Below are 24935 nucleotides of genomic sequence, written 5' to 3' on the forward strand. Positions count from 1 at the left end.
ATTTTACAATATGCAGCGTGTTCCACAAAATTTTTACATATAAAACTCTCAAAACCTAACTTCACTTACATAAATTCCACTGAAAATCGGTGGTCAGCTAGCTAGAAGGGTCGTTAATCACAAAACGTACTGTTATTTTCCAGTCCATTTAAATGTTGAGCTCGAGGTGATTTAGTCTTCCAACCGCTAGAGAGTGTCCGTAGTTAGGGGGTGTCCAATGTTGGGGGGAAATTAGCTAGGCCTATATGCAAATAAGACATTTGCCACACAGGCCTGCCATCATTCACTTCGATCTGGATTGTGTGTTTACAGGCAGTAGCAACAGCGTGACTTTAGATCATTAGAAAGTATTCGCCAAAAGCCACAAAATACACCTGAATGGATTTCTGCAAATAGGTACCATGGGAGTCCTCTTACATTTGGGAACTTTACAGTCCTATCAGTGGTGGAAAAAGTACCCAATTGTCAAGATACCTTCATAGAAAATTAAAGTCACCAAGTAAAATACTACTTGAGTAAAAGTCTAAAAGTATTTAGTTAAATATACTTAAGTATCAAAAGTAAATGTAATTGCTAAAATATACTTAAGTATCAAAAGTAAAAGTATAAATTATTTCAAATTCCTTCTATTAAGTAAACAGGACAGCACAACTTCTTGTATTATTATTATTATTATTATTATTATTATTATTATTTACGGATAGCCAGGGGCACACTCAGACATAATTTACAAACAAAGAATTTGTGTTTAGTGAGTCTGACAAATTAGAGGCAGTAGGGATACCAGGGATATTCTCTTGATAAGTGCGTGAATTGGACCATTTTCCTGTCTTGCTAAGCATTCAAAATGTAACGAGTACTTTTGGGTGTCAGGGAAAATGTATGGAGTAAAAAGTGCATTCTTTTCTTAAGGAATGTATTGGCGTAAAAGTTGTCAAAAATATAAATAGTAAAGTACAAATACCCTAAAAAATGACTTAAGTAGTACTTTAAAGTATTTTTACTTAAGTACTTTACACCATTGAGTCCTATTGATCAAAGAACCATGAAAAGGTATGCTATCTCTCACACAGTTGCCTATGCCCATCAACAAGTTCAACAATTGATCTCAAATCTAATGAGGGAATAGTAGATGAACCCTCTCAAACTTTTTCAGAGTGTAGTTGACTGTCAAAATTGCACTGATAAACGATGGTGAATAGTGGCCTGCTTGCCATTCTGCAGCTTGCCTGCCAATGCATGCTTGTCCCAACCCACGTTTTGACAACTGAATGGGAACATGCCTGCCTACCCACACATTTGACCAATGCTAAATATACTGAACAAAAATATAAACGCAACATGTAAAGTGTTGGTCCCACGGTTCATGAGCTGAAATAAAATATCCACGAAAATTTCCATATGCACAAGAAGCGTATTTCTCTCAAATGTTGTGCACAAATTTGTTTACATCCCTGTTAGTGAGCATTTCTCCTTTGCCAAGATAATCCATCCACCTGACAGGCGTGGCATATCAAGAAACTGATTAAACAGCATAATCATTACACAGGTGCACCTTGTGCTGGGGACAATAAAAGGCCACTAAAATGCGCAGTTTTGTCACACAACACAATGCCACAGATGTCTCAAGTTTTGAGGGAGCATGCAATTGGCATGCTGACTGCAGGAATGTCCACCAGAGCTGTTGCCAGAGAATGTAATGTTAATTTCTCTACCATAAGCCGCCTCCAACATATTTTTAGAGAATTTGGTAGTACGTCCAACCGGCCTCACAACCGCACACCACGTGCAACCACACCAGCCCATGACCTCCACATCCGGCTTAGATGTGGGATCGTCTTAGACTAGCCACCCGGACAGCTGATGAAACTGTGGGTTTGTAAAACTGAAGAATTTCTGCACAAACTGTCTCAGGGAAGCTTGTCTGCGTACTCGTCATACTCACCAGGGTCTTGACCTGACTGCAGTTTGGCGTCGTAACCGACTTCAGTGGGCAAATACTCACCTTCGATGGCCACTGGCACGCTGGAGAAGTGTGCTCTTCATGGATGAATCCCGGTTTCAACTGTACCAGGCAGATGGCATACAGCATGTATGGGGTTGTGTGGGCGAGCGGTTTGCTGATGTCAACGTTGTGAACAGAGTGCCCCATGGTGGCGGTGGGGTTATGGTACGGGCCATTCCATTTGCTCTGTTCCGGCCAATATTATGAGCCGTCCTCCCCTCAGCAGCCTCCACTAGTGTGCATAGATTTATTTACATAGTAAAATGTATTAACCACATAACAAACTTCAGAACAAACTGGTTTTTAATGACTTACAATAACACTGCAATGAAAGAAAATAGAGATTATACTGTAGGGCAATGCTTCCCAACCCTCTCCTCGGGGACCACCAGACGTTTCACATACTTGTTGTAGCGCTGAACTGATACACCTGATTTAGGCAAGTGCTTGGTGATAGTTGACTAATTGAATCAGTTGTGCCAGTTTAGAACTGCAACAAATATGTGATTTGACATGCCTGGTTGTCCCAGAGAGGGTTTGGAAGCACTGCTGTAAATCTCCGCTGTTGAAAACTAAATGTTAGTTTAAAAGAAATGTGAGATAATGTCTAGATGCTTTTTATAGTGGAGATCAAGTTTATAAATTGCTTGGCTGGGCTGATGAGAGAGTGGATTGCGCAGTCAGATGGAACAGATTAAATAGGCATTTTAACGTCATAGATTTAGCCTGTGGTAACTTGTGGCATAGACAGCGGCTGGAATGCGGTTTTAACAAATCAGCATTCAGGATTAGACCCACCCGTTGTATAAGAGAGACAGTATATTAATTCCTACACCTATATGATTTGTGCTATCAAATCCCAAAATAAGCACTTCATCACACAATTGATTTTCTCATCACCTGTTATGGCTGCACCCTAATTACAGTTGAAGTCGGAAGTTTACATACACCTTAGCCAAATACATTTAAACTCAGTTTTTCACAATTCCTGACATTTAATCCTAGTAAAACTTCCCTGTCTTAGGTCAGTTAGGATCACCACTTTATTTTAAGAATGTGAAATGTCAGAATAATAGTAGAGAGAATTATTTCTTTCAGCTTTTATTTCTTTCATCACATTCCCAGTGGGTCAGAAGTTTACATACACTCAATTAGTATTTGGTAGCATTGCCTTTAAACTGTTTAACTTGGGTCAAACGTTTCAGGTAGCCTTCCACAAGCTTCCCACAATAAGTTGGGTGAATTTTGGCCCATTCCTCCTGACAGAGCTGGTCTAACTGAGTCCGGTTTGTAGGCCTCCTTGCTCGCACACGCTTTTTCAGTTCTGCCCACACATTTTCTATAGGATTGAGGTCAGGGCTTAGTGATGGCCACCAGTCCCTCCTGCAGCAAAGCACCCCCACAGCATGATGCTGCCACCCCCGTGCTTCACGGTTGGGATGGTGTTCTTCGGCTTGCAAGCTACCCCCTTTTTCCTCCAAACATAACGATGGTCATTATTGCCAAACAGTTATATTTTTGTTTCATCAGACCAGAGGACATTTCTCCAAAAAGCACGATCTTTGTGCAGTTGCAAACCGTAGTCTGTCTTTTTTATGGCGGTTTTGGAGCAGTGGCTTCTTCCTTGCTGAGCGGCCTTTCAGGTTATGTCGATATAGGACTCGTTGTACTGTGGATATAGATACTTTTGTACCTGTTTTCTCCAGCATCTTCACAAGGTCCTTTGCTGTTGTTCTGGGATTGATTTGCACCAAAGTACGTTCATCTCTAGGAGACAGAACGCGTCTCCTTCCTGAGCGGTATGACGGCTGCTTGGTCCCATGGTCTTTATACTTGCGTACTATTGTTTGTACAGATGAACGTGGTACCGTCAGGCGTTTGGAAATTGCTCCCAAGGATGAACCAGACTTGTGGAGGTGTACCATTTTTTTCTGAGGTCTTGGCTGATTTCTTTTGATTTTCCCATGATGTCAAGCAAAGAGGCACTGAGTTTGAAGGTAGGCCTTGAAATACATCCACAGGTACACCTCCAATTGACTCAAATGATGTCAATTAGCCTATCAGAAGCTTCTAAAGCCATGACACAATTTTCTGGAATTTTCTAAGCTGTTTAAAGGCACAGTCAACTTAGTGTATGTAAACCTCTGACCCACTGGAATTGTGATACAGTGAATTATAAGTGAAATAATCTGTCTATAAACAATTGTTGGAAAAATTACTTGTGTCATGCACAAAGTAGATGTCCTAACCGACTTGCCAAAACTATAGTTTGTTAACAAGAAATTGGTAAAGTGGTTGAAAAACTAGTTTTAATGACTCCAACCTAAGTGTATGTAAACTTCCGACTTCAACTGTATGTTGTAGCCCCATGTATAAAGTGTTTTAATTTGAAAATAAACAGTGATGACCACTGCAAATACCTGAGTGTGAGTGCTGACCTTTCTTGTTAATAAGCTTTCAAACAAAAACCAACAAACCATTGACGCTTAGTGATTACGTTTAGTGAGAGGACATTTATCTAGGTAATACAAAACAAATTAGACAAAATAATCAGTTTAAACGTTTAATAGTAGTAGAGTAGAGCAAACGTTTAATAGTAATAGAGTAGAGCATGTAAATGCATAACAATACACAATAGCAGTGGGCGTGTGGTGTCTCAGAAGTGGAGCCAGGTAAACAAACATCCTGATGCCCTCAGCGAAAAAGTAAGAGGAGGATATCAGTAAATGTTTAAGAATGGCCCAATCCCAAATCATCCCCTAAACCCTATTAACTTGTATGAGATGATTTGACAGGTGTAAGCAATATGATAATAGGTCCACCTTGGCCCTCTAGAAGGAAGTTACACCATAATGCTTATACCAATCAAATAAGATCTCCACAAGTACATTAGGGTGTAGGGGACAATTTGAGATTGGCCCGGTGAGTGTGTGTGTGTCCCCTTCCAGGTTTCACTAGGTAAGGCCAGGTCTAACATCCTGTTAACTAGGACAGACAAATAGAGAAACACAGAGGGAGATGCAGAGAACATCCTGGCCCTGAAACAGTGACTGAGCGTGTGAGAGTGTAAGAATGGCCCAATCCCAAATCATCATGCACACACACAGTCACAGGGCCAATCCCAAATTGTCCTCTAAACTCTACGCCCTACGAATTTGTGGAGATCTGAGATTGACAGGTGTAAGCAATATTATAATAGGTCCACCTTGCCACCCTAGATGGAAGTTAGACCATATTGCCTATACCAATCAAATCCTCTCAGATCTCCACAAGTGCATAGGGTGCAGGATTTAGAGGACAATTTGGGATTGGCCCGGTGAGTGTGTGTGTCCCCTTCCAGGTTGTGCACCAGGTAAGGCCAGGTCTAACATCTTGTTAGAGGGAGAGAAACGCGGAGAACATCCTCCCCTCTGTTTGACCATTCCACTTCACCTCTGTAATGACAGAATAACATACAGTGCATTCGGAAAGTATTCAGACCCCTTGACTTTTTCCTCATTTTGTTACATTATAGCCTTATTCTAAAATGGATCAATATGACTCAGTACTTTGTTGAAGCACCTTTAGCAGCGATTACAGCCTCAAGTCTTCTTGGGTATGACGCAACAAGCTTGGCACACCTGTATTTGGGGAGTTTATACCATTCTTCTCTGCAGATCCTCTCAAGCTCTGTCAGGTTGGATGGGGAGCGTCGCTGCACAGCTATTTTCAGGTCTCTCCAGAGATGTTCGATCGGGTTCAGGTCCGGGCTCTGGCTGGGCCACTCAAGGACATTCAGACACTTGTCCCGAAGCCACTCCTGCATTGTCTTTGCATTATGTGCTTAGGGTTGTTGTCCTGTTGGAAGGTGAACCTTTCCCCAGTCTGAGGTCCTGAGCGCTCTGGAGAAGGATTTCATCAAGGATCTCTCTGTACTTTGCTCCGTTCATCTTTCCCTCGATCCTGACTAGTCTCGCAGTCCCTGCCGCTGAAAAACATCCCCACAGCATGATGCTGCCACCACCATGCTTCACCGTAGGGATGGTGCCATCTTTCCTCCAGACGTGACGCTTGGCATTCAGGCCAAAGAGTTCAATCTTGGTTTCATCAGACCACAGAATCTTGTTTCTCATGGTCTGAGAGTCCTTCGGGTGCCTTTTGGCAAACTCCTAGTGGGCTGTTATGTGTTTTTACTGAGGAGTGGCTTCCGTCTGGCCACTCTACCATAAAGGCCTGATTGGTGGAGTACTGTAGAGATGGTTGTCATTCTGGAAGGTTCTCCCATCTGTCAGAGTGAGCATCAGGTTCTTGGTCACCTCCCTGACCAAGGCCCTTCTCCCCCGATTGCTTAGTTTGGCCGGGCGGCCAGCTCTAGGAAGAGTCTTGGTGGTTCCAAACTTCTTTCCATTTAAGAATGATGGAGGCCACTGTGTTCTTGGTGACCTTCAATGCTGCAGATTAGTTTTTGGTACACTTCCCCAGATCTGTGCAAACACAATCCTCTCTCAGCTCTACGGACAATTCCTCCGACCTCATGGCTTGGTTTTTGCTCTGACATGCACTGTCAACTGTGGGACCTTATATAGACACGTGTGTGCCTTTCCAAATCATGTCCAATCAATTGAATTTACCACAGGTGGACTCCAATCAAGTTGTAGAAACATCTCAAGGATGATCAATGGAAACAGGATGCACCTGAGCTCAATTTCGAGTCTCATAGCAAAGGGCCTGAATACTTATGTAAATAAGGTATCTTTTTATCTGTTTTTTATTTTTAATACATTTGCAAAGATTTCAAAAAAACTGTTTTCGCTTTGTCATTATGGGGTATTGTGTGTAGATTGATGAGGGAGCATTTTTATTTAATCATTTTTAGAATAATGCTGTAACGTGACAAAATGTGGAAAAAGGGAAGGGGTCTGAATACTTTCCGAATGCACTGTACATTAGGTTACACTACAGAACATGCTATAGTTGTTGTATTATATATTTATATATAATGCCTTCAGAAAGTATTCATACCCCTTGACTTATTCCACATTGTTACAGCGTGAACTTTTTTATTGCTCACCAATCTACACACAATAATGACAGAGTGAAAACATGTTTTTAGAAATTTTAGCAAATTGATTGTAAATTAAATACAAAAATCTCTAATTTACATAAGTATTCACACCCGAGTCAATACTTTCCAGAAGCACCTTTGGTGGTGATTACAGCTTTGAGTTGTCTTGGGTATGTCTGCATCAGCTTTGTACATCTTGATATGGAGGTTTTCTCCCATTCTTCCTTGCAGATTTTCTCAAACTCTGTTAAGTTAGATGGGGAGTGGTGGTGTACAGCAATCTTCAAGTCTTTCCACAGATTTTCAATGGGATTCAAGTCTGGGCTTTGGCTGGGCCACTCAAGGACTCTCACATTCTTGTTCTGAAGCCATTACAGCATTGCTTTGGCTGTATGCTTGGGGTCATTGTACTGTTGGAACGTAAGTCTTTGCCCCAGTCTAAGGTCATTTGCACTCTGAAGCAGGTTCTCATCTCAAGGATTTGCCTGTATTTGGTTCCATTCATTGTTCCCTCTGTCCTTACCAGTCTCCACCACCATGCTTCACGGTAGGGATGGTGTTAGACGGGTGATGGGCTGTTCCTGGTTCTCCAGACATACTACTTTGCATTCAGGCCAAAGAGTTACATTTTTGTCTCATCAGACCACATCATCTTTTGCATTAAGAATGTTATGTTCTGTTAATTACGGATGTCCCTTTTAAGAACGGAGCGCCTTTGGTCATGTGCAGTGTTGCTCTGTTATTCTTGTACTAACTAGCTTTAGTAAATGTGAATCTCCAGTTCACTTCCTTGTATTCTGAGTCTTTCTTACTATATCCATTAGTAATAAGAGCTAAGACACTACAATGGCGACGAGGATGATTACCTACAGTGTGCATCACAAATGCAGATGGAGCTCGTAGAAAGAGAGGAAGATTTTAACCCTGTAGCACAGCAGCTAGCAAGCAGTGATGACGAGGGGAGTGCTGACGAGAACGAGGTGGCAGATCAAAGACCCGCAGAGCCGGAGGTAAAGAAAATGGCTAGCATCGGGAAAATAGAAGTGTTTGATGACACGCAAGAAAACTGGGCAACTTACATTGAACGACTGGAACAGTACTTCATTGCAAACGACATTGCTGATAACAAGAGAGTACCAGCGTTGTTGAGTTTGATTGGCCCTCTGAAGCCCTCCAATAAAACATTTACGGAGATTGTGGAGATATTGCAAAATCACCTACAGTAGGGAAAAAAAGTATTTAGTCAGCCACCAATTGTGCAAGTTCTCCCACTTAAAAAGATGAGAGAGGCCTGTAATTTTCATCATAGGTACACGTCAACTATGACAGACAAAATGAGGAAAGAAAATCCAGAAAATCACATTGTAGGATTTTTAATGAATTTATTTGCAAATTATGGTGGAAAATAAGTATTTGGTCAATAACAAAAGTTTCTCAATACTTTGTTATATACCTTTTGTTGGCAATGACACAGGTCAAACATTTTCTGTAAGTCTTCACAAGGCTTTCACACACTGTTGCTGGTATTTTGGCCCATTCCTCCATGCAGATCTCCTCTAGAGCAGTGATGTTTTGGGGCTGTCGCTGGGCAACACGGACTTTCAACTCCCTCCAAAGATTTTCTATGGGGTTGAGATCTGGAAACTGGCTAGGCCACTCCAGGACCTTGAAATGCTTCTTACGAAGCCACTCCTTCGTTGCCCGGGCGGTGTGTTTGGGATCATTGTCATGCTGAAAGACCCAGCCACGTTTCATATTCAATGCCCTTGCTGATGGAAGGAGGTTTTCACTCAAAATCTCACGATACATGCCCCCATTCATTCTTTCCTTTACACGGATCAGTTGTCCTGGTCCCTTTGCAGAAAAACAGCCCCAAAGCAGGATGTTTCCACCCCCATGCTTCACAGTAGGTATGGTGTTCTTTGGATGCAACTCAGCATTCTTTGTCCTCCAAACACGACGAGTTGAGTTTTTACCAAAAAGTTCTATTTTGGTTTCATCTGACCATATGACATTCTCCCAATCCTCTTCTGGATCATCCAAATGCACTCTAGCAAACTTCAGACGGGCCTGAACATGTACTGGCTTAAGCAGGGTGACACGTCTCGCACTGCAGGATTTGAGTCCCTGGCGGCGTAGTGTGTTACTGATGGTAGGCTTTGTTACTTTGGTCCCAGCTCTCTGCAGGTCATTCACTAGGTCCCCCCGTGTGGTTCTGGGATTTTTGCTCACCGTTCTTGTGATCATTTTGACCCCACGGGGTGAGATCTTGTGTGGAGCCCCAGATCGAGGGAGATTATCAGTGGTTTTGTATGTCTTCCATTTCCTAATAATTGCTCCCACAGTTGATTTCTTCAAACCAAGCTGCTTACCTATTGCAGATTCAGTCTTCCCAGCCTGTTGCAGGTCTACAATTTAGTTTCTGGTGTCCTTTGACAGCTCTTTGGTCTTGGCCATAGTGGAGTTTGGAGTGTGACTGTTTGAGGTTGTGGACAGGTGTCTTTTATACTGATAACAAGTTCAAACAGGTGCCATTAATATAGGTAACGAGTGGAGGACAGAGGAGCCTCTTAAAGAAGAAGTTACAGGTCTGTGAGAGCCAGAAATCTTGCTTGTTTGTAGGTGACCAAATACTTATTTTCCACCATAATTTGCAAATAAATTCATAAAAAATCTGGATTTCTGGATTTTCTTCTCTCAATTTGTCTGTCATAGTTGACGTGTACCTATGATGAAAATTACAGGCCTCTCTCATCTTTTTAAGTGGGAGAACTTGCACAATTGGTGGCTGACTAAATACTTTTTTCCCCACTGTATCACCTAAGCCACTCCTCATCGCGGAATGTTTTCGTTTCCACAAGAGAAACCAGAATGAGTGGGAGGTTGTTAGGACATATGTAGCAGAGTTGAAAAAACTGTCTGAGCCAGTTTGGAGAAAACCTAAATGACACATTAAGGGATAGATTCGTTTGTGGACTGAAACATGAACACATTAAGAAACGTTAGCTCACAGAATCAGATCTCACTTTTGCAAAGGCTATTGAAATTGCTGTAGCTATGGAAATCGCGACCAAATATGCAATTGAGTTGCAAAGTAAAATAAATACTGACCTCCTCTCACAAACTTCTCTGCACAAGTTCACGCAGCCGACAGTGCCCCCGTAGCGACAGGTATGATAGAGATGGTCACAGAGCAGAGGACTGCCGTTTCAAAGACAAAAATGTGTCTCAAATGCAATAGAAGGGAGCACATTCAAAGAGCATGCAGAGCAAAATACAGTCACAACAGGAAAACTGAGAAAATGAAAGGGTCTGTGAATGCACTAGCAGAGAACAGTGGCAGTGATTTAGATAAACAATTATTTGGTACAATGGAGTTACACACAGTGACTTCTCCCAGCAGTAGCATAATATGGGTTACACCAGAAATCAAAGGCAAACCCCTCAAAATGGAGCTGGACACAGGATCTACAGTGTCTATAATTTCCACTACTGTCTACTATGAGCACTTCAAGGCTATCAAGATGAAGAAAACAAATGTGTTGCTGAAGACATACTCAGGAGAGATTGAGCCCAATGGGGGCATTGCAGGTCAGAGTGAGTTATGGGGAGCAAACACAACAGTTACAGCTGTATGTGGTGCCTGGAACTGGCCCCCCATTATTTGGCAGGGAATGGCTGTCCAAAATAAATGTAATGCGTCAGTGTGTAGCGGTAGGACGGAGTCAGGCGCAGGACACAGAACTTAACAACGTACTTTACTTGTCACAAGTAAATAAACATATCTTCCACGCAGGGAAGAAAATACCGACTCACATGTCAATGACAACAAAACAATCCCTTGAGAGCCCTCTGTTGCCACGAAATATTGGGGTCATGAGAGGCTAACCAGGGAAGCCCCAACACCACTGGAAACGCAGGAGAATCGATCAGGAAGAGACTAATTCTCTCCTCATGACCCTCCTGCGTTTTCATCCAGAGTGGAGCTGTGACCTCACTAATCAGGCCTGACCCTAAAGGGCGACTATCTAAGGCATGTATAGGGAAGGGCACATCAACAGGCACATCTATGTGCAAATAGACGGTCCATAAAATTCCCAGCTGCGCCTGAATCTACGAGCGCCTTATGCTGGGAATGCGGGGAAAACTCCGGAAATTCTACGTGAACACACATGTGCGCAACAGGGAGCTCTGGGTGAGTCGGGTGCCTAATCACCTGGGATGGTCCACCAGTGCCCTGCCTGCCGCCTCGACTCCCTGAGGACCCTTTCCAGCACCGACCAGCAGTGTGTCCTCTGCGGCCACAGTTGGTGCAGGAAACAGCCCCCCTTCCGGTCACCCTTAGATCAGCACCTCCGGGCTCCATCAGTGTAGGGTCGGAAGTGCTGGGGAATGGACTGGACGGACCCTGATCTGGACGTCCGCGGGTGGCCAACAGGTTATCCAGTCGTATCGATAAATCTACCAGCTGGTCCAGGTTAAGGGTGGTGTCCCTGCAGGCCAGCTCCCGACGAACGTCCTCCCGTAGGCTGCATCGGTAATGGTCGATCAGGGCCCTCTCATTCCATCCCGCGCTGGCTGCCAAGGTCCTGAAGTCCAGTGCGAAGTCCTGTGCGCTCCTCTTCCCCTGTCTGAGGTGGAACAACCGTTCCCCCGCCGCTCTCCCCTCCGGTGGATGATCAAATACCGTCCGGAAACAGCGGGTGAAATCTTCATAGAGCACCAATGCTGCATCTATTCCTCCCCACTCAGCGTTGGCCCACTTGAGCGCTTTCCCCGACAGACAGGAGATGAGGGCAGACACGATCTCGTATCCCGAGGGAGCCGGGTGGATGGTTGCCAGGTAGAGCTCCACCTGGAGCAGAAACCCCTGGCACCCGGCAGCTGTTCCATCATATGCCCTCGGGAGCGAGAGCCGAATCCCACTGGATACAGATGGTGAAGGGGTGGACAGCGGTATGGAGTGAATAGTAGTGGAAGGAGGTGTAGAAAAAAAAACCCCTCTCCCATCGCTCCATAGTCTGTACCACTCGATCCATGGCTGTGCCAAGAGTCTGTAGCATGGTTGAGTGCTGCTGGATGCGTTCATCTACTGATCCTGGAGGAATGGATGTACCTGCTGACTCCATAATGGTGCGTGATTCTGTCATGCGTCAGTGTAAAGCGGTAGGACGGAGTCAGGCGCAGGACACAGAACTTAGTCAACGACGTACTTTACTTGTCACAAGTAAATAAACATATCTTCCATGCAGGGAAGAAAATACAGACTCACATGTTAATGACAACAAAACAATGAACATCACGCACAACACCATGAGGGAACCAGAAGGTAAAATAGGGAAACTATTATCGTAATTGGAACCAGGTGTGTGCAATACAGACTAACAAGTAGAACACAGAAACATAGATCGGTGGCAGCTAGTACTCCGGTGACGACGAACGCCGAAGCCTGCCCGAGCAAGGAGGAGGAGCAGCCTCGGCTGAATTCGTGACAATAAAGCTGAACTGGTGTGACTTGAAAATGCTCCACACGTCCCAGCCTAAAGACCAAACACTAGAACACTTGCTGAAGAAATATGACACAATTTTCAGTGATCAGATGGGAACAGTAAAAGGCTTCACAGCCAAACTCGTACTGAGAGATGATGCAACCCCAAAATTCTGCAAAGCCAGATCTGTTCCATACTCCCTGAGACCAAAGGTGGAAGCGGAAATCGATCGCTTGCAGGGTACAGGGATCCTGACGAAAGTGGACAGAAGCGAATGGGCAACACCCATTGTTCTTATTGTAAAGAAAAACAGGTCAGTTAGAATGTGTGGGGACTTCAAGGTAACTGTGAATTCAATGTTGCATGTGGACCAATACCCCCTGCCACATCTGGATGACATCTTTGCTGCACTAGCTGGTGGGAAACACTTCAGTAAAATCGACCTGAAACAGGCTTACCTGCAGCTACCGGTTGAAAAGAGCTCCAAATAGTACCTGACAATAAACACACACAAAGGTCTATACGGGTATAACCATCTGGTTTTTGGCATTGCAACGGCCCCAGCCATTTGGCAACAAACTATTGACCAGATTTTGCAAGGAATCCCAGGAACCCAGTGAATCCTGGATGACATGATCATAAGAGGACGCATAGACAAAGAGCACCTGGCTAACCTGGAAGAAGTCCTGAGAAGACTGAAAGAGTACGGACTACAGGCAAACTTACAGAATTGTGAGTTCTTCAAAGACAAGATTGTCTTCTGTGGACATGAAATTGACCGCAATGGATTGCACAAAACACAGGACAAAATCGATGCAGTGGTATAGGCACCACAACCGCAAAATGTGACAGAAGTGAGATCTTTCACTGGACTGATCAATTACTACAGAAGATTCCTCCCACACCTTTCAGCAGTACTCCAGCCTTTCAATCACCCCCTTGAAGTATCAAAAAAATATGTTTAAAAACTATTTGATAAAATATTGAATTTGGCCTTTAATACTATAGCCCAGAGAAATGCATTGGGGAAAAAAGGAATCTGTGATGCGTGTGATAGAAGGAGTCAGGCGCAGGAGAGTAAAACGCATCCAAAGAGTTTATTCCGTCGATAAACAGTTGCGCAAGCATGTGACAACAAAACTCAGGCACAGGGGAAATATCTACCCTGGCAACAACAAGGTAAGGGTAGCTCAACCGAGCTACACACAGCTCACTACAATCAACCAACCACACAGACAAGGAAGCAGAGGGAACACTTATACAATTACTAATTGGGGATAAGGACCAGGTGTGTGTGATTAATTAGACAAGACAAGTGGAGTGATGATAAATGGATCGGCAGCAGCTAGTAAGCCGGTGACGACGAACTCGAAACCTGCCCGAACAAGGAGGGGAGGCAGCCTCGGCGGAAGTCGTGACAAACCCCCCCCCCTTGATGCGCGGCTCCAGCAGCGCACCGACCCTGGCCTCGGGGACGGCCAGGAGGACGCGGAGCAGGGCGAGCTGGATGGCGACGGTGGAAATCCCGTAACATGGAGGAATCGAGGATATCCCTCACCGGGACCCAGCACCGTTCCTCCGGACCGTACCCCTTCCACTCCACGAGGTACTGAAGGCCCCCCACCCGACGCCTCAAATCCAGGATGGAACGGACCGAGTATGCCAGGGCCCCCTCGATGTCCAGAGGAGGTGGAGGGACCTCCCGCACCTCAGACTCCTGAAGCGGACCAGCTACCACCGGCCTGAGGAGAGACACATGAAACGAGGGGCTAATACGGTAATCAGGGGGAAGTAATAACCTATATGTGACCTTGTTGACTCTCCTCAGGACTTTGAACGGCCCCACAAACCGCGGTTTCAGCTTCCGGCAGGGCAGGCGGAGGGGCAGATTCCGGGTCGAGAGCCAGACCCGATCCCCCGGTACAAAGACGGGGGCCTCACTGCGGTGGCGGTCAGCGTTGGCCTTCTGACGACGCACGGCGCGTTGGAGGTGAACGTGGGCAGATATGTATACTGTAGCTAAGAAAGTAATACTAAGTGTATGTTGTGTAGTAAGCTGTTAGTAGCCCATGTGCCTCACCCTAATAATTTGGTCCCTTTTCCCCTCATAATTTAGCCTACTGTTCTGACTTGGTGGTGCACATGTAGCCTATAGCCTGTTTTAGAGAAATGTCCTCATCGAATATTGTAAGAGCTTTCATTGTCTGCTTATAAGCCCCCTTTATTTATCCTACGGTTCTGACTTGGTGTACAGGGAGAATACTGTAAGAACGGCCAATGTTTTGAATTTTGTCGATGTACATTTCAAAAGTGCTGAACAAATAGTTATATTGACTACGTCCGTCCTAGCTCACTCATTAATGGCTTAATCGAAATTACGGATTGCCTCTTATCCGCTCGTCATCCCCTTATGCCATAATTTGTACATCTCAATTGTCAGTAGAAACCATATTTGTTTAAGCAAGTCAGCCATATCAGCTATGTTTTTTTTAATGGCAGTAAATGAGGCTGAATGAACTGTTTCGCTGCCAGACAAGGCTCCGCTGATCGCCAGGTGTAGCAGCAGTAAGGTGTTGGGACGACTTTATGTAACCCCTAACAGATTGTGGGTACCATTTGTCACCGTTATAGTGCAATTAATGTATTGTTAAGTGTTGTGTAGTGGCTTTGCTGGCATGCATCCCACCCACACCCAAAATGTACATGCTAAAATCACCACTGTGTTGAACGCTGAGATATTGTCAATTAACAACATTCTCACGTAGGTGTTTCTCTTGTCCAGGTGGGAGAGGGCAGTGTGGAGTGCAATAGAGATTGCGTCATCTGTGGATCTGTTGGGGCGGTATGAGAATTGGAGTGGGTCCAGGGTGTCTGGGATGATGGTGTTGATGTGAGCCATGACCAGCCTTTCAAAGCATTTCATGGCTACAGATGTGAGGGCTACGGGGCGGTAGTCATTTAGGCAGGTTACCTTGGCATTCTTGGGCACAGGGACTATAGTGGTCTGCTTGAAATATGTAGGTATTACAGTATGGGTCAGGAAGAGGTTGAAAATGTCAGTAAACACACTTGCCAGCTGATCAGCACATGCTCGGTGTACACATCCTGGTAATCCATCTGGCCCCACAGGAATGTTAAGCTGTTGAAAGGTCTTACTCACATCGGCTACGGAGAGAAAGAGCACACAGCTGTCCGGAACGGCTGGTGCTCTCATGCATGGTTCAGTGTTGCTTGCCTCAAAGCGAGCATAGAAGGAATTTTGCTTGTCTGGTAAGTTTGCGTCACTGCGCAGCTCGCAGCTGGGTTTTCCTTTGTAATCCGTGATAGTTTGCAAGCCCTGCCACGTCAGACGAGCCTCAGCGCCAACGTAGTAGGATTCAATCTTAGTCCTGTATTGACGTTTTGACTGTTTGATGGCTCGTCGGAGGTATTAGCGGGATTTCTTATAAGCGTCCGGATTACTGTCTTGCTTCTTGAAAACGGTAGCTCTAGCCTTTAGCTCTGTGCGGATGTTACCTGTAATCCATGGCTTCTGGTTGGGATATGTATGTTATCGGAAGAATCCCGGAACATATTCCAGTCTGTGCTAGAGAAACAGTCCTGTAGCTTAGCATCCGTTTCATCAGACCACTTCCATATTGAGCGCGTCACTGGTACTTCCCGTTTGAGTTTTTGCTCGTAAGCAGGAATCAGGAGGAAAGAGTTATGGTCAGATTTGGCAAATGGAGGGCAAGGGAGAGCTTTGTATGCATCTCTGTGTGTGGATAAAGGTCATCTAGAGTTCTCACCTGTAGTTTCACAGGTGACAAGCTGCTAAAAATGAGGTAAGATGGACTTCAGTTTCCCTGCATTAAAATCACCGACCACTAGGATCGGAGCCTCTGGTGCGAGCGGTCTTAGTGCCAGCATCGGTTTGTCGTGGTAAATAGACAGCTACGAAAAATATAGATGAAAACTCTCTCTGTAAATAGTATGGTCTGCGGCTTATCATGAGGTAGTCTAACTCAGGCGAGCAAAACCTCAAGACTTCCTTAGCATTAGAGATTGCGCACCAGCTGTTGTTAACAAAGAGACACACACCTCCCCATTAACCTTACCCGAAAGTGCCGTTTGGTCTTGACGATGCATAGAAAAAAAAGCTAGAAGTATATTATCCATGTCCTTGTTCAGCCACGACTCTGAGAAACATAGGATATTACAGTTCATCAGGTCCCGTTGATAGGATAGTCTCGAACAGAGCTCATCCAGCTTGTTCTCAAGTGATTGTACGTTTGCCATTAGAACGGAGGGTAGAGGCGCTTTAGTCTCACCAGGAAGCCCACTAGTTTGCCTCTCTTTTGACATCTCTTCCTCTCTCCCACAGATTAGGGCCTGGTCCGGAATGAGCAGTACATCCACAGCTGCCGACTCTTTGAAGAAGAAATCTTCATCCAAATCGAGGTTGGTGATTGCTGTTCTTATGTCCAGAAGCTGTTTTCGGTCATAGGAAATGGCAGAAATATTATGTTAAAAAATATTACGATCAGCGTAAAAAAAACATAAAATAGCAGAATTGGTCAGGAACCCATAAGACGGCAGCTATCCACAGCAGCGCCATCATCCTGCAATAAGAGCTACGACGCTAATAATTGTGTTAACTGTCACTGAGTAGGCTGATACCAGAGCATGTGAGCGGAGTTGAGCAGTTGGAAATCCCGCTCATCGCTCATGGAGCGGTGCTTGCACACTGCTCCTGGCCTTAACCAACACCCATCGATTTTTTTTTTTTACTACCAGGACCTACCATTTGGTTTTGAAGTATTGAAACCAAACCATATGTATTTGAATGAAAAATATTTGAATAAACATGAAAAGGTGAATGTAAGAAGCGCACATAATTTCAAATAGGCTACATGTCATATTAAACAGCACATAAATACTCTAAATAGGTCAGGAGCCAGACAGGGAGCCTAAGAAGGTACTAACATTTATTATTTAGGCTATATTATTATTATTATTATTTATTTTTTTCCAAAGGCTGGAAAAATTTGGTTATTTCAAGGCTATAGCCTACAAAGAAATACATTGTGAAGCATTTGCGAGTGCGACACAATAGGCTGGTAGGGCTCAGCATTTAAACGACATTTCGTAGTATTAAATCATTATAGTCTATAGATTGTGCATATAGGCTGTGACTTACTTAGAATTAAATACAAACTAAATGAAAAATGACTTATTAGTGCCTTTGAATTCATTTTTAGAATTCATTTTTAGAAACAGGAGTTTGGCCAGTCTGTGCCTTTAGGCTCATGCGATGGTGTCAGGAGAGCAGGCCAGTGGCGGAGAATACGCTCTCCACACTTGCAGAGCCACTGGGGATGCTAAACACCCTTTGGCCACTCTTGCCAGGCTGGGCAGAGATGCAGAGTTCTTTTTTATTTCTTATTTTTTATTTCTTCTTTTTATAGGTAGGCCTAAAGGTTTTTAGGCAAAATAACCCAATCAAAATGGAAAGCTCCTTGAAAGTGGGAATATGCCAGGCCTATTGGGCCAAAATCAATTCAAATCAAATTGTATTTGTCACATGCGCCGAATACAACAGGTGTCACCTTACCGTGAAATGCTTATTTACAAGCCCTTAAACAACAATGCAGTTCAAGAAATAGAGTTAAGAAAATATTTACTAAATAAACTAAAGTAAAAATTTTAATAAAAAGTAACAATAAAATAAAAATAAAGAGGCTACATACAGGGGGTACCGGTACCTTGGATGACTGGATGTACACAATCATGCTTTCGGGATACGTGTCTTTTCAGATTCCACAATGATTCTTTAGTTGTGGACACTACATCACTGCACTCCCTCTCTTGCTCTTGGTCGTCATCTTTGGAAGTCACCTTGATTTAGCACCTGTGTGTTCTATCAGTTTCTTTATGAAAATATTTAGCGAACTCCATGACAGTAGCTAAAGCAAGGGGCTATAGCAGCACACAAGTAAACTACAAACGCATGCTGGGCCGGGCATGCCTTTGGGAATCTCACTCCGCTCAAATTGGGCATGCTCCGCTCACATACTCTGCCTGATTCCCCATTTCATGGACCCAAGATCCAAAAGGTAAGGCTGTACATTGGAATATAAATCTGCCCCAATCCAATTATTTAATCTAATACACCCATTGCGATTTCAACAGATTTTTTACTTGTCAAATTAAGTAATTATTGTATTTTGTTCAATTTATATAACATTCCAAACTTGTTTAGCAATGACTAGTCTATTGTTTGTAACTTATTGTGTACATAATGTTGCTGCTACTGTCTCTTATGACCGGAAAGAGCTTCTGGATATCAGAACAGCGATTACTCACCTTGAACTGGACGAAGATTTCTTTCTTTAATGAGTCCGACGTGATACTGCTTCTCTGAGATCAGGCCCAAATCCTCGTCATTCAAATCAAATGTGATTTGTCACATGCGTCGAATACAACAGGTGTAGACCTTACAGTGAAATGCTTACTTACAAGCCCTTAACCAACACTGCATTTTTAAGAACGACCTCTCCTTGTCTGAGTCTGTAATACCTAAATGACTACTGACCCATAGCACTCACGTCTGTAGCCATGAAGTGCTTTGAAAGGCTGGTCATGGCTCACATCAACACCATTATCCCAGACACCCTAGACCAACTCCAATTTGCATACCGCCCCAACAGATCCACAGATGACACAATCTCAATCACACTCCACACTGCCCTTTCCCACCTGGACAAAAGGAACACCTATGTGAGAATGCTGTTCATTGACTACAGCTCAGTGTTCAACACCATGGTGCCAACAAAGCTCATTACTAAGCTAAGGACCCTGGGACTAAACACCTCCCTCTGCAACTGGATCCTGGACATCCTGACAGGCCGCCCCCAGGTAGTAAGGGTAGGCAACAACACATCTGCCATGCTGATCCTCAACACTGGGGCCCCTCAGGGGTGCTTGCTTAGTCCCCTCCTGTACTCCCTATTCACCCACGACTGCGTGGCCAAGCACGACTCCAACACCATCATTAAGTTTGCTTACGACACAACGGTGGTTGGCCTTTTCACCGACAACGATGAGACAGCCTATAGGGAGGAGGTCAGAGACCTGGCAGTGTGGTGCCAGGACAACATCCTTTCCCTCAACGTGATCAAGACAAAGGAGCTGATCGTGGACTTCCGGAAAAGGAGGGCCGAACACGCCCCCATTCACATCGACAGGGCTGTATTGGAGTGGGTTGAGAGTTTCAAGTTCCTTGGTGTCCACATCACCAACAACCTATCATGGTCTAAACACACCAAGACAGTCGTGAAGAGGGCACAACAACACCTTTTCCCCCTCAGGAGACTGAGAAGATTTGGCATGGGTCCACAGATTCTCAAAAAGTTATACAGCTGCACCATCGAGAGCGTCCTGACCGGTAGCATCACCGCCTGGTATGACAACTGCTCGGCATCCGACTGTAAGGCGCTACAGAGGGTAGTGCGTATGGCCCAGTACATCACTGGGGACAAGCTTCCTCCCATCCAGGACCTACAGTGGGGGAAAAAAGTATTTAGTCAGCCACCAATTGTGCAAGTTCTCCCACTTAAAAAGATGAGAGAGGCCTGTAATTTTCATCATAGGTACACGTCAACTATGACAGACAAAATGAGATTTTTTTTCTCCAGAAAATCACATTGTAGGATTTTTTATGAATTTATTAGCAAATTATGGTGGAAAATAAGTATTTGGTCAATAACAAAAGTTTCTCAATACTTTGTTATATACCCTTTGTTGGCAATGACACAGGTCAAACGTTTTCTGTAAGTCTTCACAAGGTTTTCACACACTGTTGCTGGTATTTTGGCCCATTCCTCCATGCAGATCTCCTCTAGAGCAGTGATGTTTTGGGGCTGTCGCTGGGCAACACGGACTTTCAACTCCCTCCAAAGATTTTCTATGGGGTTGAGATCTGGAGACTGGCTAGGCCACTCCAGGACCTTGAAATGCTTCTTACGAAGCCACTCCTTCGTTGCCCGGGCGGTGTGTTTGGGATCATTGTCATGCTGAAAGACCCAGCCACGTTTCATCTTCAATGCCCTTGCTGATGGAAGGAGGTTTTCACTCAAAATCTCACGATACATGGCCCCATTCATTCTTTCCTTTACACGGATCAGTCGTCCTGGTCCCTTTGCAGAAAAACAGCCCCAAAGCATGATGTTTCCACCCCCATGCTTCACAGTAGGTATGGTGTTCTTTGGATGCAACTCAGCATTCTTTGTCCTCCAAACACGACGAGTTGAGTTTTTACCAAAAAGTTCTATTTTGGTTTCATCTGACCATATGACATTCTCCCAATCCTCTTCTGGATCATCCAAATGCACTCTAGCAAACTTCAGACGGGCCTGGACATGTACTGGCTTAAGCAGGGGGGACACGTCTGGCACTGCAGGATTTGAGTCCCTGGCGGCGTAGTGTGTTACTGATGGTAGGCTTTGTTACTTTGGTCCCAGCTCTCTGCAGGTCATTCACTAGGTCCCCCCGTGTGGTTCTGGGATTTTTGCTCACCGTTCTTGTGATCATTTTGACCCCACGGGGTGAGATCTTGCGTGGAGCCCCAGATCGAGGGAGATTATCAGTGGTCTTGTATGTCTTCCATTTCCTAATAGTTGCTCCCACAGTTGATTTCTTCAAACCAAGCTGCTTACCTATTGCAGATTCAGTCTTCCCAGCCTGGTGCAGGTCTACAATTTTATTTCTGGTGTCCTTTGACAGCTCTTTGGTCTTGGCCATAGTGGAGTTTGGAGTGTGACTGTTTGAGGTTGTGGACAGGTGTCTTTTATACTGATAACAAGTTCAAACAGGTGCCATTAATACAGGTAATGAGTGGAGGACAGAGGAGCCTCTTAAAGAAGAAGTTACAGGTCTGTGAGAGCCAGAAATCTTGCTTGTTTGTAGGTGACCAAATACTTATTTTCCACCATAATTTGCAAATAAATTCATTAAAAATCCTACAATGTGATTTTCTGGAGAGAAAAAAATCTCAATTTGTCTGTCATAATTGACGTGTACCTATGATGAAAATTACAGGCCTCTCTCATCTTTTTAAGTGGGAGAACTTGCACAATTGGTGGCTGACTAAATACTTTTTTTCCCCACTGTATATACTAGGCGGTGTCAGAGGAAGGACCAAAAAATTGTCAAAGACTCCAGTCACCCAAGTCATAGACTGTTCTCACTGCTACCGCACGGCAAGCGGTACCAGAGCGCCAAGTCTAGGTCCAAAAGGCTCCTTAACAGCTTATACCCCCAAGCCATACGACTGCTAAACAATTAATAAAATGGCCACCCGGACTATTTACATTGCAACACCCCCCTCCTCCTTTCTTTTTATACTGCTGCTGCTCGCTGTTTATTATCTATGCATAGTCACTTTACCCCTACCTACATGTACAAATTACCTTTACTAACCTGTACCCCCACACATTGACTCAGTACCTGTACCCCCTGTATATAGCCTCGTTATTGTTATTTTAATGTATTACTTCTTATTATATATTTTTAACTTTAGTTTATTTAGTAAATATTTTATTAACTCTTTATTTACCGGAGTGCCAAGTCTAGGTCCAAAAGACTTCTCAACAGCTTCTACCCCCAAGCCATAAGACTCCTGAACAGCTAATCATGGCTACCCGGACTATTTGCACTGCCCCCCCACCCCATCCTTTTTACGCTGCTGCTACTCTGTTAAGTATTTATGCATAGTCACTTTAACTCTACCCACATGTACATATTACCTCAACTACCTCAACTAGCCGGTGCCCCCGCACATTGACTCTGCAACGGTACCCCCCTGTATATATAGCCTCCTTACTGTCACTTTATTTTACTTCTGCTCTTTTTTTTCTCAACACTTTTTTTGTTGTTGTTTTATTTTTATTAAAATAAATGCACTGTTGGTTAAGGGCTGTAAGTAAGCATTTCACTGTAATGTCTGCACCTGTTGTATTCGGCGCATGTGACCAATAAAATTTGATTTGATTTGATTTAACTGCATTGTTGGTTAAGGGCTTGTAAGTAAGCATTTCACGGTAAGGTGTTGTATTCGGCGCATGTGGCAAATACAATTTGATTTGATTGATTTGTGGCATGATTCCACTATTTTTACTGATTTGTATGTTTCAATGTGGGACTTTTAATTCCCTGCGCCACTCGTGGTCTAAGGCACTGCATGGCAGTGCTAGCTGTGCCACTAGAGATCCTGGTTCGAATCCAGGCTCTGTCGTAGCCGGCCGCGACCAGGAGACCCATGGGGAGGCGCACAATTGGCCCAGCGTCGTCCAGGGTATGGGAAGGAATGGCCGGAAGGGATGTAGCTCAGTTGGTAGAGCATGGCGTTTGCAACGCCAGGGTTGTGGGTTCGTTTCCCACGGGGGGCCAGTATGATTTTTTTTTTTTTTACAAAAAAATAATAATAATGTATGCACTCACTAACTGTAAGTCGCTCTGGATAAGAGCGTCTGCTAAATGACTAAAATGTAAAATGTTAATGTTAATTTGAAGGCGAACCGACGATTCCACTATTGTTGCTCACGCTAATGTTGTTCACAACACACACACGTTCTGTAAAGCATGCGCGCTACCTAACTGGCTGATGTTATCAAAATGACATTTTTTGTGTCATTTTAGTGACAGGAGAATCAGCTGATTTTGGCTTGCTAGCTAACTAGCTAACATTGCTCGACTCCTTGCCTAAATCGAATGAAATGCCATAACAGTTTACCTAGTTACATATTAAACAGTTTCCTCTGCCCTTCTTATTACTTTGCCCGGTCAGGTCCACTGATAGTCACAGGCTAGAAACCTCCATCTTCACTGCTGTCGACTTGGAGCAGATTCAGGCCACTCCCACTTAAATTGCGTAAGTAGTTAACCACCTGACTCATTCATTTGTTTTTTTGTTGTCAATGAAATGCGTTCATCCCCATAGAAATATAATGATCATTCTATTTCTATGTTCATCACTTTGTAAATCTTGCTACAGAAGATTAATTTTCTCAACCCCCCCAAAAAGAAGCTGAAATATCTGCCTAACACAAAAAAAACTAGTCTAGCTAGTTTTCTTGAAGAAGACAGATAACGTTAGAGAGTATAATATTCATTGCAGACATATGTTTTGTCTCTGATATAGTTACAACGTTACTAAAAATAAATATATGATGAATAACTGATACATTTACAGATTTTATGGATAGATTGTGGTGCACTATTCAAAGTGACCACTGTATGTCGCTGCTGGTGCTGCACATACTAGCTTTTACCGACGGCCGCAGTTCAAGTACGCACCACTTGTGTCTATCAGTGCAATAAAGAACGGCGAGCATACACGGACGCAGAACAAATCCTTCCCCGAATAATTACCACAATAAAACAAAAAATATCGCAGTTAGCTACATCTCCATCCGATCCTAATGAAGGAGCTCCGGCCTGACTGACTGGGATATGGGAATACTAAACATAACAGACCAGGTAGGGAATGCGAATTAACGCAAGCTACGGTATTCATTTTGGAAACCGTTGTTTTCTTTATCACTGTTTCCTTATGAGGGCGGGTTTGATAGATAGCTAGCTAACGTTGCTAGCTAGGTCTCGCTAACTACGTACGGTGCTTGGCCTAAGCTCGTTTATGGCCATTTTAAGGATACAGTCTAGTTACATTTTACATGCTCCAATAAAATGAAGTATAACGTGGGACTGTTTTGTTTGCGAAAATGATGTCCCCACTGATTTGTTCGCTTGCTAATGCCTAGCTACTAAATGTGGCAATAGGATTTATACGTCAGCTTGCCTAACCAGGCTATCATCCCATAGCTAACGTTTGCTAACATCGGCATGGACGAAGACATATTCAGATTAGTAGCAAGCTAGCTAACTGGCTAAACATTTGGGATTTTATGATTTCCAGTTTGAACAACTTGTTCAGACGTCAATAACCAACAATGTAGGAGTAAAGACATTCTCAGCTAGCTAGCTGACAGCTAGGAAACTAGCAAGCTAGCTCGAAACATCGTCGCTGCAGTCCGCATTAGTTAGCTATGGACTGGGCTGTCACTACTGTGTTGTTGGTAAAGTATCGAGTTAACTGGACAGAATTATGTATTTAGCTAACTTTTTATAGTTCCGTATAGTTGCGCGTTGTACAGAAATGCACTCAGCTGTTACATTTTAAACACTGCGTGATGAGGCGTTTTCCAATTCCAAGCCAAGTGCGTTGTGTTGGGTGCACGCAGCTAACGTTAGCAAATATGACTAGTAGTGTCTGTCTGTGAGTGATTCCCAGTTAAGTAGATAGCTAACTAAAGTCATTCATCCACCCCGTGTTATCAGGGAAGCATCACACATTTTATAG

At 44.0% G+C, this 24935-nt stretch overlaps 1 protein-coding gene across 1 annotated transcript in view; it reads left to right on the forward strand.

Moving 5' to 3' along the window:
- The first annotated feature begins 23906 nt into the window (after positions 1-23906).
- Positions 23907-24935, forward strand: part of LOC121577804 (serine/threonine-protein phosphatase 6 regulatory ankyrin repeat subunit C-like) — a 44249-nt gene continuing 43220 nt past the window's right edge. The window contains exon 1 of the mRNA XM_041891709.2: positions 23907-24055. Coding sequence (XP_041747643.1) covers positions 24029-24055 — 27 coding nt within the window. The 5' untranslated portion in view covers positions 23907-24028. The remainder of the gene's footprint in view (positions 24056-24935) is intronic.

Source organism: Coregonus clupeaformis, unplaced genomic scaffold (assembly GCF_020615455.1).
Source record: "Coregonus clupeaformis isolate EN_2021a unplaced genomic scaffold, ASM2061545v1 scaf0043, whole genome shotgun sequence".
Lineage (NCBI taxonomy): Eukaryota > Metazoa > Chordata > Actinopteri > Salmoniformes > Salmonidae > Coregonus > Coregonus clupeaformis.